General features: G+C 42.2%; 1 protein-coding gene across 3 annotated transcripts in view; it reads left to right on the plus strand.

Annotated features, from left to right (window-relative positions):
- Positions 1 to 3233: 3233 nt before the first annotated feature.
- The window catches only part of MIA3 (melanoma inhibitory activity family, member 3), a 41183-nt gene continuing 30772 nt past the window's right edge, over positions 3234 to 13644 (plus strand). Inside the window, exons 1-3 of one of the 3 annotated variants that reach the window (XM_012662189.1) lie at positions 3234 to 3374; positions 6043 to 6176; positions 12088 to 12174. In XM_012662189.1, the coding sequence (XP_012517643.1) occupies positions 3242 to 3374; positions 6043 to 6176; positions 12088 to 12174 (354 nt within the window). In that variant the 5' untranslated portion in view covers positions 3234 to 3241. Of the gene's footprint in view, positions 3375 to 4632; positions 4668 to 6042; positions 6177 to 12087; positions 12175 to 13644 lie in introns of those variants that run through there. The other 2 variants (XM_012662190.1, XM_012662191.1) reach the window with 2 other exon arrangements.

Here is a 13644-nt window from a genome sequence, read left to right on the forward strand (position 1 = left end):
CTCTACTAAAAATAGAAAGAAATTAACTGGACAACTAAAAATACATAGAAAAAATTAGCCGGGCATGGTGGTGCATGCCTGTAGTCCCAGCTACTCGGGAGGCTGAGGCAGAAGGATTGCTTGAGCCCAGGAGTTTGAGGTTGCTGTGAGCTAGGCTGACACCACGGCGCTCTAGCCCGGGCAACACAGTGAAACTCTGTCTCCAAAAAAAAAAAAAAGAAAAGAATGGGCTTGGTCTATTTGAGTGGAACTACCAGAGCAAGGGAAGACTGTTAGGAAACGGGGGTAAGAGAGAAGAGAAGTAAAATTAAATAAGACAGTGCAGTCCATAATAAAGTCATTGCATTCTACTTGGAAATGGGAAGCCACAGGAAGGTTTGGAGCAGAGGAGGGACAAGACCAAATTTACATTATAAAACTGTCGCCTGTAACCTAGCACTCTGGGAGGCCAAGGCCAGCGGATGGATGGATGGATCGTTTGAGCTCAGGAGTTCAAGACCAGCCTGAGCAAGAGCGAGATCCCCCGTCTCTATTTAAAAAAAAAAAAAAAAAAAAAAAAAAAACCTGTCGCTGTAGCTGCTATTGAGACAATAGATTTGGGGAGGGTAGGAGCAGAAGCAAGAACAATGAGAAGGCTATTTCGGTCATTCAGGTAAGAGAAGATGGTGGCTTCACCTGCACTGCTGGCATAGGAGATGGGGAGAAGTGGTCAGATTCTGGATGTATTTCAAATGTTTATGCTGCGTAAAAGAAGTCAGACAAAAAAAGAATATATACTGTATGATTTCATTGATATCAAATTCTAGAATATGCAAACCCACCTATAAAGACAGAAGGTCGTAAAAATGCAGCTGGGAGAGCAGAGGGATTACAGAGGAACATAAGAACTCTTTTGGAGATAATGGATATGTTAATTATCTTGATTGTGGGGATGGTCTCATGGGTGCATATGTATGTCAAAACATCAAATTGTACACTTTAAACATGTGCATTTTATTATAGGCCAATTATACTTCAATAAAGCTATTAAAGACATGGGATTGTCTCATGGATTGGTCTTGGGGTGTGAGAGAAAAGAGATTAAGGATGGTTTGAAGCTTTTGGATTCAGCACTTGGAAAACAAGAATCAAATTGTCATTCCTATTCCTATCTGAGATGGGGAAGATTGAAAGGAGCAGAGTTTGAGAGGAAAAAATAGTTAGGTTTTCAACATATTAGGCTAGAGATGCCTATTATTTAAAAAAAGATTTAAAAAAAGAATACCTAGAAAAGAAATGAATGAATGGCACTACAATTTGGAGGGAGAGTGCCTGTCTATGACTTTACCTACAGTATATTCTTTCCAGACAGCATTGGAATGACACTGGACCAACGGGACCTCTCATGGCTCCCGCAGACAAAAATTTGTGAGCATATTTACCAACTTTTTATTCAATGTTATGGTTTGCATAGATGGGCCACATTCTTTCCTTTTGCTTTTAAAGAATACAACTAGTTTGGGAAACTAACTGATGGGTTTGTTGTTCAAGGTTGATGAATAACCTTGACAGAGACCGCAGTGAGAAGCCTCTGGACACCAGCGCAAAGTGCTGTAACCAGGGCCAGAGCATTGCAGCCACTCTTCCCTGGGCTGACTTGATCGTGCCCTTTTTTAAAAAATTTCACATAAAGATAATCCAATTATACTGTGATTTAAATGGGATTTTGCCCCCCTAGCCAGAAAGAAAGTACAAAAATTACTTGTTGCCTGATGGAGGCTTTACGGGGCTATGATTAAAAGGGAGGTTACCTCCCAGGTGTGAATCTTAGCTCCATCACTCACTAGGTGTGTGAATGCCTTCATTTACTCATCTCTAAAATGGGGTTTGTAATAGTACCTACTCAGAGGTACTATTGAAGATTAAATGAATTGATATGTATAAAGACCTTAGAATAACAACTAAGCATAAAGAAAGCACTCAATAGGCCGGGCGCGGTGGCTCATGCCTGTAATCCTAGCACTCTGGGAGGCCGAGGCGGGTGGATCGTTTGAGCTCAGGAGTTTGAGACCAGCCTGAAGAAGAGCGAGACCCCGTCTCTACCAAAAATGGGAAGAAATTAATTGGACAGCTAAAAATATATAGAGAAAAAATTAGCCAGGCATGGTGGTGCATGCCTGTAGTCCCAGCTACTCGGGAGGCTGAGGCAGAAGGATTGCTTGAGCCCAGGAGTTTGAGATTGCTGTGAGCTAGGCTGATGCCACAGCCGGGCAAGAGTGAGACTCTGTCTCAAAAAAAAAAAAAAAAAAAAAGAAGGCACTCAATAAATGTTAGCTGCTATTAACTAGCTTTCCCTACTCTTGACATTTATTCTTTAGTTCTTTTTTTGTCAGTTGATTCTCACTAAGTTGTGGACATCTTTACACAGGGCCAGACATTCTGTCTTTGACTCCCATCCTCTCCCACACCCCCCTAGTGCTTTATCCAGTGTCTGGCATGAAATGGTAGCATAAAATGGAAGCTCATCACATTTGTGTTGAATTAAATTACTTCTTCCCTCTGGATATAGATCTAGAAATCTCAAGATCTCAGCCCCAGGACCATTATCCACCTCTATCTCCCCTTCTCCCCCCTTAAAGACCGAGCAGGCCACAGGCTGTAATCTACACCCTCAGCCCACCACTGCGCTCACCTCTCCTCTTTCTAATCTGATGGGATCATGGGATGGGGCCCCAAGGAACCCCTGGAGTCTGAAGGGCAGGGAGCCTGGAACCAGAGTCTGACAGTGGCAAATTACAGGTGAGATTTCCTAGTTCGTAAAAGGAAGGACCACACCAAGAATAGGGGGCGGTGGGCTGGTTCAGGAGGGATCAGACATCAGACGCTGCGAGAAGGCGCTGGAATGGACCTGTCGGGCGGGATAGCGCAGGGTTGGGGACCCAAGTGCTCAGAGCCGGGTGAACGGCGAATGGAATCGCGCGGAGGTGCGACTGCAGAGGGAGGCGATTGGACGAGGGGGAAGATGTAGAGTCCCGGTTGCCACGGCAGCGCCCGGGAGGAGAAGGCCTGGGAGGAAGGCCGCGCTCGCCGCCCTCCCTCCTCCTGGAGTCCCCGTGTCCCTCCCGGAGGCCCTGCCGACGTGTCAGCCGGGAACGGCTCAAACCTTCGCGGGCGCCGCCCTCCGCGCCCCGCTCCCCGCCCCGCCCCCGCCCCGCCCGCGCCCGCCGGCCTCCCCTCCGCGGCGCGGCCCGGGGACCACAACATGGCTGCGGCGCCGGCGCTGCTGCTCTGGCTGCTCGCGGCCGGGGCGCCGTGGCGGGTGCGGGGCCTGCGGGACCCGGGCGCGGGCCGGCGCTTCTCGGAGCAGAAGCTGTGCGCGGACGGCGAGTGCAGCAGTGAGTGCGGGCGGAGCGCGGGGTGGGCGAGCCCTGGGTCCCTGCGTCTGTCGCTGCGGCTGTGCGGGCGCCCGGGCCGGCCGCCCCGACCTGGGGGCTGCGCCTCCCACTTGTTGCAGCGTTTTATTTTTCCCTGCCGAAGCGGGGGCTGGGTGGGGTGCCCCGGTGTCCTCAGGGGCGGCTCGCAGCGTCCCCATCCCCGGATCGGCTTGGGCTCCCCGGGTAGACCAGGCTGCGCGCCGCGCTGTGCCGCCCCCGCCGCAGGGACCGGGGTCGCGGGACCCGGCAGCCGCTCTGCGGGCCGGGCGGGCGTCCTAGCGGAGGCTGCGCGGCGGTGGGCTCCTACGCCAAGCTCCCTTGGCGCTACCTCCGCCCTCGTGCTTCCCAGGTTGGGCCTCGCGCCCGGGTTTGAACAGGGTTGGAGTTTAGGTTCGGGACGAGCCCCGAGTCCAGGCGCGCGGTGTGCTCCGGGGTCTCCGCCGGGCATCTGCTCAGCCCCGTCATCTCCGTGCACGGGCGCTTCTCTGCAGACCGCCAGGCAGGGCAGCGCGAGGGCCGCAATCTTTCGCTCTCGAAAGAGGCCAGAGGTCTCCTGGGACTAGCAGCCTGTTCTGTGCCCAGGAAGCGGAATTTCTCCCCGGTCCGGGCTTTGAACTGGGCGATGGAAGCTAAAGCCTAGACCAGCTTTAGCCTTAGCTATTTGTGTTGTTGGAACCTCTTCCTATGTGTTTGTCTGGCCAGGGCCATTCTTATGGCCTCCTGCCTGTCTCACATAACCTTGTAACTTACTGACAACCGCAGGTTGTTCATAAATTGTAAGCAATAGATAGAGAAAAACATTCTAAAAAGGCCAAGAAGCCTACAGTTCAGCTACTTATGTTCAAATTGGTGTTCTCAAAAACAAATTTCATAATTCGAAGCGTTTGTATCAATACAACATCATTAAAGAAAAGAAAGGAGATGATCTCTAATTTGTGTTAAGCCATTCCTGGAGGTAACCAACCGTATGGCTGATGTAAATAAACACTGCAAAAGCAGAGCAACTGCCATGATTTTTCCCTTCAGTTTTCTGGGAGTAAAACCAAGTATTTATCCATTTGCTATTAGATATGGCAAAATATTTGCTATTCTTTGTTTTTGAGCACTGACCTACCTGGGTTCTTCAAAACAAGTTACCTGGAGAATCACATCACTGATGCTTCCCTAGTACTGAGACATGGTGTTAAAAGAGCTCAGTTGTTACGTAACTTGAGAAATGGTGTGTATCCAAACAGGTGTAACCAAACACAACAGGTAAGAGCAGGCGCAAGGTGTGGGTCTGTGTTGTGTTTATTAAGGTGTGTGTGTAAGAGGTCTTGTGTGCTTTTCAACTAGCTGTTCCACAGTGAGCATTATGTTGTCATCTGATGTATTATTACAAATTCTCAATGATCCCTTCTAGGGGAGCAAGGAAACATTGCCAGTCCCAATTCTGATGGAATTCCCAACCTTAAATTGCCCATCACCTTCAACCTTCCTCTCACCCAATTGTATGTGAATTAGGAAGCTGACATATTTGAAAATAATCAGATTTTAGTTTTGGAAAACAAATAACCCTCTCTAAATCTATATGGTCTTTTCTCCAAGATGTATTTAAAGATATGTCTTTATGCATTTTATTGCTAATTGGCTTTTAGAAAAAGTGTTATTTCCATTTCATCTTTCTTCGTTTTTCTTATTCAAATGCACTTACTGTCCATTTCATCTTACATCAGAAACTGTATTTCGTCAACGAAAAGAAAAATACTGCTTCTACCAGTTTCTAGATCTAGTGTGATTTAAGTCCTGCATTTTAAAAGCATGAAGGTAACCAGTACTGACCTATTCTCATAGCTCTGCTTGGTCCCCGCTACATGAGATATCCACTTTTTATTTTGTTTATAGAAAAATATAAATATGGGTATTTTTCCTTTGTTTTGAAACCTTCTTAATGTTGGATTCAGTCAACATTATTTACTTTCAGAAAATATTGCCTTATTATGTGATTGAATCAATAATAGAGTATGACAGATATCCTTGCCCATTAATTTATGTACGGAGAAAACAACTTGGCTGCAGATGAAATTGACAGTGTTTACTGCTGCATAGTAGCAGTTACAGCCACTTAAGGTTATGCCTTTTAGTGCTTAGTTCAAGTTAATTGACCCCCTGGGGGTTCCTGGGTACTTTTCCCAGTTCCCTATGTTACCTCTGCATGCAGCCATGATTATGCTAGTCAGCACCTGTGCTTGAATTTACCCACTTGCAAAATGAAGCTTTTCATGATTATGAAACAGAAAAGATTGAGGACTAGAAGGTTGGAGAGGGAGCCAAGAGTTTCAAGAGTTTCGCTTGAGAATAGCCATGTGTGGTGGTAGACACATTTGCTTTTTGTTTCTCTGTATTATCCGTAGAGAAAAGTAGGGATGTTTCCCTTTCTCCTGTCTACTTGCAGGGGATGTTGTGATTTATAGCAACAAAGCTCTAAGGATTTTAGGTACTTTGAACATAGAAATTAAAAGTGCTTCCAGAGAATACTGGAAAAACTTGATTGTTATTTACAGTGGAATTCTTATATTTCCTGATAAGTCAATATGGATTGTGAAGCTGAATCTGGTATCTGTTTTTTGTTTTTCCTATATATATACAGTGTTAATGTACCGGGGTGAGGCTCTAGAAGATTTCACAGGCCCAGATTGTCGTTTTGTGAATTTTAAAAAAGGTGACCCTGTATATGTCTACTATAAATTGGCAGGGAGAGGGCCTGAAGTTTGGGCTGGAAGTGTAAGTACAATTTTTACATACTTTATTTGCTTACTTTCTATTGGCTTGTTTAGCACTGGAGATTTAAATGTGTTTTCTTAGAGTCTTTGATGGGGTTAACATGTCTTCTTTCCTAGACTATGAAAAAAGAAGATGGCCCTGTGTCCCTAGCAGGCCTTGGGCCTGCAGACAGCAGGGGCTCAGCAGAGGTTTCTGAAACAACTGAACCGAGTCTAGCTATTGCCCCTGAGCATCAGCTTCTAGGATGCTCCATACATATTAAAGGTTGAAATGGTGAAAACCTGAATATTCGTTGACCTCCTTGCTTTAAAATGGAAGGATTCATGGGAATTAGACTAAATCTCGTAAACTATGTGTGAGATACTGTTTCAGGCATGCGAGTTTAAAGTTGATTGTTTGTGTATTTCCTTTCTTCTATATTATTATTTACGAAAAAGTGGCAGTCTTGGGAACAGTTAATAATCTCTGCTGTTATTAGTCTGTTAAAAAACCAAAAATATTGTGTTTACTGTGTGCTTTCTTGTTTGTTTTTTTGTTTGCAACTTTTGGGTGTTCCTTTTTCTGACTTTCAGCCATCTGTGTCTGGAGGTTCTCCCAGGGGCTCTATTTCTAGCCAGTTTTATGGGTGCTCTGATATCAGACATGGCAGTCTATCCCTGCATCATGCTTTGATGTTTTTAATGAGGAGATTCATTAGAAATAACCTGATTGAGAGGCTAATCTTATGAGTTATTGTCCTTTCCTTGTTAGAGAGTGTGATGTGTGGACTGTTTATCTACTTAAAGTAGTAAGATCCTTGATGTCCTTAGGATTGTCCCAACTTAGAGAAATACCCAGTCCCAACTGTGAAAACTTTCACTCTCAATAAAACACCAAGTGAACAAACAGCAGAAAATAAGGCGCCAAAAATCCCTTTGGGAAAAACAGATTCATTTTGTTAGTATTCCAGATTCCTAGGGAGCAATCTTGAGAAACGGCAGCTGGTCAAGTGCAAACCTTACTCCATACAAAGAAGAATCTATTCTGTTTCTCTCAAGTCTACCAAATGAGATTTCCTGATAATCTTTATCTTGGAAATGTTTTTCCACATACTTAGGCTACATTTTTCATAGAGCAGTTAAGTTCTTTTCCCTTTCCTCATCTTTGAGCATTTGGATAAAATGAACTTGACTTAAGGCTTTCCCTCCTGCCACACGTTTGCTCATGACCATATTTGCCTCTGGATAGCCCGTCAGTCTTTCTGGGTCATAGCCCTCATCCTGCCTTCTCAGGGAATGCTGCCTTCATCACCCCATCAGAAGGGATCTTTGCTGTCTGATAATTGTTCAGGTGGCACTTTGTTTGCACTGCTCACGTGGCGTTTGTTTTACTGTTTTGTAATTGCAGTTAGTTTGTGTACCGTGTTGGCTCATACAAAGTCAAAAATTCTTTAAAGGAAGGGCCCACGTCTCTTTCGTCTTCCTTCTGAGTATTTCCTTACAGGGCAGTGGCACTTACTTACATCTGTCCTGATGCAGAATTTGTTCTCTTGAGGCAATACTCTTCCTCCCCCCACCACACAAATCAAATCAACAGTACCTTGGCAAGGATGGTATACGGAAGCAAAGTTAGACATAAAGATTACTTTAGTCATGTGGGCCCATGATTCTGCAGCTTTTTGTTTGTCAGATTGTAAGAAATAAGATACCACCCAGTATATAAATATGGAGTTTTTGTATGACCTATGGTCTCAGTTGACAAAGATTAAGCAAAGATAAATTTATAGTATTTCTTTTCATCATATATCTCTGATTTCTTTCCCTTTTCCCAATTCTCCCTTAATAACATTTCCTCATAAGGGAAAAGTATATTTTCCCTCAGTCTCCCCTCTCATTTCATGAACCTTATACTTAGGATATTAAAAACTCACTCTCCTTAGCTTTCAAAATGATTCTTCTTTCTATTTCTTAGTTTTCATTCTGCAATCTTTTTGATTTCTTAGAGTTTCAGACTTTTTCTGTCAATAATGCAGGTTTTAGTTGCCCTGTCTTATCTAATCTTCATAGCAGTATTCTACTACTAGAACTGGCTTTCAGATAGTTTCCAAATGTAACAAGAGCACTTGTGAATGGGGATATTTTACAAATTAGTGATAAGATGGCCTTTTGTTCTTTTTGTGCATTTTATTTACATGTCAGAGTCCTTTAATGATTGGGAAAAGATCTACAGCTCCCTTTGAGACAGTAGCTACTGTTAGTGCTGAAAATAAATAGGATTATTTTCTGTGGGGGCTTCACTTTGCAAGAAACTGAAGTTTGGTGTGTAGATCAGCATGTATTAATTACATCGTATTTTTATTCTATCCCCAAATACATGTAAAGGTAGTTTTTGAAAAAGCCAGTATAGCACATAATATCAGTAAATACAGTTGACACTTGAACAACACAGGTTTGAACAACAAGGGTCCACCTATGTATGGAATTTTCTCAATAAATATATTGAAAAATTTTTTGGAGATTTGGAAAAACTCACAAACTGGCCTAGAAATATGGAAAAAAATAAGAAAAGGTTATGCCATGAACACATAAAATACATGTAGATAGATACTAGTCTATTTTTATCATTTACTACTATAAAATATACATGTTATTTATTATAAAGAGTTAAAATTCATTAAAACTTACACACATATACATTTGCAGACCATACATGGTGCCATTTGCAGTTGAGAGAAATGTAAACAAATGATGCAATATTAAATCATAACTGCATAAAATTAACCATAGTGCATACTGTATAACTGTAATAATTTTATAGCCATCTCCTGTTGCTATTGCAGTGAGCTCAAGTGTTACTGGTATCTGCTTAAAACACCGTGTGACACTGAGCATCTCCAGGTGAGCAGTTCGTCTCTCCAGTAAATCGTGTATCGCAATAAAAAGTGATCTCTTGCAGTTGTTGTATGTTTCACGTTTAGTGCAATAAGATAAACTTTGAATAACACCATGGGACCCATACAAAGTGCCACTATTGATGCTGGAAGTGCTCCCAAGAAGCCACGAAAAGTCATGGCATTACAAGAAAAAGTCAGTGTGTAATATGTGCTATAGATTGAGGTCCGCAGTTGTAGTTGCCTGCCACTTCAAGATTGATGAATCCAGCATAAGGATCATTATAATAAAAAAGAAATTCATGAAACTGTTGCTGCAGCTACACCAGCAGGCATGAAAACCTTGCACTTTTTGCACAATAAGTTTTTATCTCATATTAAAAATGCAGCTTTTGCGTGGGTGCAGGCTTGCTATAAGAAAGGTATACCTATAGACTCTAATATGATTTGAGAAAAAAACGAAGTTATCATATGGCAACTTAAAGCAAGATGAAGATGAAGGATCTAAAGCTGGAAAATTTAATGCCAGCAAAGGATGGTTTGATAATTTTAGAAAGAGATTTGGCTTTAAAAATGTCAAGACAAGAGGAGAAGCAGCTTCTACCAACTAAGAGGCAGTGGACAAGTTCCCAGACACCATTAAGAAAAGCACTGAGACGAAGAAGAGATATCTGCCTAAACAGGTTTCTAATGCAGACAACAGTGCCCTACTCTGGGAAAAAAAAGTCACAAAGGACATTTAATTAGTAAGGAAGAGAAGGCTTTAAGGCAGGAAGGGATAGGCAAAACTCTACTGTTTTGTGCAAGTACAGTTGGGTTTATGATCAAGACTGTTCTTACCTATATAGCTGCTGACCCCTGAGCCTTGAAGGGAAAAGATCAACATTAGCTGCTAGTCTTTTGGTCACGCAAGAAGCCCTGGACAATGAGAAACCTTTTTCTGGATTGGTTCCATAGATGCTTTGTTCCTAAAGTCAGGAAGTACTTTGCCAGTAAGGGACTGTCTTTTAAAGTTCTGTTCGTATTGGATAATGCCCCTGGCAACCCAGAACCCATGAGTTCAGTATGTAAGGCATCAAAGTGGTCTACTTGTCCCCAAATACAATGTCTCCAATTCAGCCTCTAGATCAGGTTGTTATAAGGTCCTTTAAGGCTTATTACACATGGTACTCTATGGAAAGGTTGTCAACACTATGGAAGAGAACCCAGATAGAGAGTATATCATGAAAATCTGGAAGGATTACAACATTGAAGATACCATCGTTGTCATAGAAAAAGCTGTGGAAGCCATCAAGCCCAAAATAATAAATTCCTGGTGGAGAAAACTGTGTCCAGAAGTTGTGCACGACTTCACAGGATGTATGACAGAGCCAATCAAGGAAATCATGAATGTGATTGTGGATATGGCAAAAAAAGGTGGGGATGCTGGGTTTCAAGATACGGATCTTGGAAAAGTTTAAGAGCTAATGGACACCACACCAGAGGAATTAACAGGAGATGACTCGATGGGAATGAGTGCTTCCAAACCAGTGCTGGACGATGAGGAAGAAGTCACAGAAGAAGCAGCGCCAGAAAACAAATTGACATTAGACAATCTGGCAGAGGGTGTCATTCATTCAGAACTGCTTTTGCTTCTTTTATGGCATGGCCTCTTCTATGATATGGGCACTGACAATAAAGCAAATGGCGGGAGAGGGATTGGTAACATACAGAAACATTTTTAGAGAAATGAAAATCAAAAAAATCAGACAGAAATTACATCGTGTCTCTGTAAAGTTACCTAGAATGTGGCTGCCCCTCCTGCGTCCCCTTCCACCTCCACCACCTCTCCTGCCGCTGCCACCCCTGAGATGGCAAGGCCAACCCCTCCTCTCCTCCTCCTCCTACTCAATGTGAGGATGATGAGCATGAAGACCTTTATGATGATCCACTTCCACTTAATGAGTAGTACATATATTTTCTCTTCCTTATGATTTTCTTAATAACCTTTCTTTTCTCTAGCTTACTTTATTGTAAGAATACAGTATATGATACACATACCACACAAAATAGATGTCGATTGTTTATGGTGGGTGGGGAACCTGTGGCCTTGGGGCCACGTGGTCATCTCGATCCTTAAGTGTGGCCTTTTGTTTTATTTTATTTTATTTATTTATTTTTTTTGAGACAGAGTCTCACTCTCTTGCCTGGGCTAGAGTCCCATGGCATCAGCCTAGCTCACAGCAACCTCAGACTCCTGAGCTCAAGCCATCCTCCCGCCTCGGCCTCCCAGAGTGCTAGGATTACAGGTGTGAGCCACTGCACCCTGCCGAGTGTGGCCTTTTGACTGAATATGGATTTTGCAGAACAAATCCATTTAATGAAAGGATTTGTTCTGTGAAGTTTGGATTTGGTCGAAGGGCCACATTTAGGGATCTGGAGGGCCACATGTGGCCTTGAGGCTGTGGGTTCCCCACCCCTGGAATGGTAGGCTATTAGTAGTTAAGTTTTGGGGGAATCAAAAGTTATATGTAGATTTTTAACTGTGCTCCAACCCCTGTGTTGTTCAAGGGTCAGCTGTATCTGCCTTTTGTTGTAGTGGTGATATATTTCAGAAATTTTATGTTTTTTTTTTACTTATTACAGGGCTGTTGTTAATTGTTTAACAAAGACTTATAAGTACTGGTTTATGAGCAATGCTATGAAATGCACAGGTAAATTCTTACTAGAGGTTATTTGGAATTGCATCTCTAACCAGCTTTGATTTGCACAGTTTAATCATATAATGTACAATAATCTTCTCTTATACAGATCTTTTATCTATTTCTAAGCTCTAACTTTATGTTAGAGCTTTAATGGTTTTAGAAACATTGGCTTAATATTTTGTACTTAATTTTTATTGGAATAATATAATCTCAGTGTAATTGTAATAGCAACTATCTCTCTTTGTTGTATCTACCTACCTATATATTTGTATATTTCCTGTTACTACTAAAAATCTCTCATTTATGTTTCTTATACAGAATTCGATTGATGCTTGTCCATTTTGCCCATTTCTTGTAGGTTGGGCGTATTTTTGGATATTTTCCAAAGGATTTAATCCAGGTAGTCCACGAGTATACCAAAGAAGAGCTACAAGTTCCAACAGATGTAAGTTGCAGATTTCTTTTTTGTTCTTAGTTATAAATTGGCTTATAAAGGAGTACCTCTTAAAAAAAGAAAGAAAAATTTGAAAAGAATTTAAAGGAGATGCTGTCATAATCTGATAGTTATCTAATATATTGAGGCAGATGTTCTTACACAAGCCTGTATACTCTTATACAGGACATTTCTTTGCTCTGGAAAATTAAGAGTTCATTATCTTTGTATTTAGTTATGAAATTTAAGAGTTAAATAATTTCATTTTACAAGCAAAAGGAGAAAGTGTCCTGATTTGAAAACTACTCATTGAATAGCTATTAGACATTTTAAATATATAGAAATCAGGTAAAATTAGTTGAACGCATTTTGCACTGGGCCAGAAATGTAAACTTACAAGGGTTTTCTTATTGACTTCAAGAATCATAGTTATGGCACAAATTTGGAAAAGAGAACCTGAGAGTTTCAGATGAGGTCCAGTCTCACATCTCTAAGGCACTGACTGCAAATTCGATAAAGCATTTATTGTGGTGCCCTGACTTAAAATGGTTTTGTGACTTAAAAGGATTTTGTGTTCTAGAATCCTCATTCCAGCCGATAATTTTCTGGTGTTTTAAAATTTACGGTAATTGATGCCAACCTTCATTTCGAAATTTTGAGTAGCTTTTTGGAGCTTTTTGAGTAGCTTTTTGCTGCAGAGTGTGCAAGCTGCTGGGCTCAGGCAGTTCTTGGATGAGACTGGCAGAATGGATGAAGTCTCAGAGCTATTGCTATTTTTAAAATTCTTGATAATCCCGGAGGCCATAAAGTCAGCCCTGTTGCCTGTTTGGCTTCACTCCCAATGAAGACACTGCCTGCGATATAAGCGTGCGACAGCAGTTCCCTGGTCACGAAGACCCGAACTGTGTCGGCTTCTGTCTTCTTGTTGCACGTCCCACTGCTCGCATCCCTCGGTATTAAGCAGATGGCTCAGGAATGCATGTGATGGAGAGAGGAGATCATTCATCCCTGCTACACTGGACAAGTCTCCCCAGAAGATCGTGAAAGTTTAGTTATGAGAAGAAAATTATCTTTGCTGGTTTTGTAACTTTTCTCTCCCTTTATGACTCTTTGTATGCCAATTTGCTTGCTAGCGGAGGAAAGGAATGTAGATTTATAGACAGTCCTGAGAGCAGATCTTAATGACTGCCTAGAACCTGATTTAGAGTAAGTTATATGCCTCCCTGAATCTTGTTTTCAAGTTGTTCTTGTGGTAATAACAAAGTGGAGAGCCCCTTGACATCATTCTTTGTCCCTTTACATTTTTACTTGCCTTGCACCTTTATCTCAATAAGATGCTTCTTAAGTTGATTTATCTTTCCAAATCCAAAGAAAATATGAGCCAAAAATCGAGCCAGGTGAATCTCCCTGTTTCTAGCTGGGTGTGCAGAGAAGTGTGCTTAGAGAACGTAGCAGTAGAGGAGCTGGCCGGTCTCTCAGCTT

This window comes from Propithecus coquereli, unplaced genomic scaffold, assembly GCF_000956105.1.
Source record: "Propithecus coquereli isolate 6110/MARCELLA unplaced genomic scaffold, Pcoq_1.0 Scaffold756, whole genome shotgun sequence".
Lineage (NCBI taxonomy): Eukaryota > Metazoa > Chordata > Mammalia > Primates > Indriidae > Propithecus > Propithecus coquereli.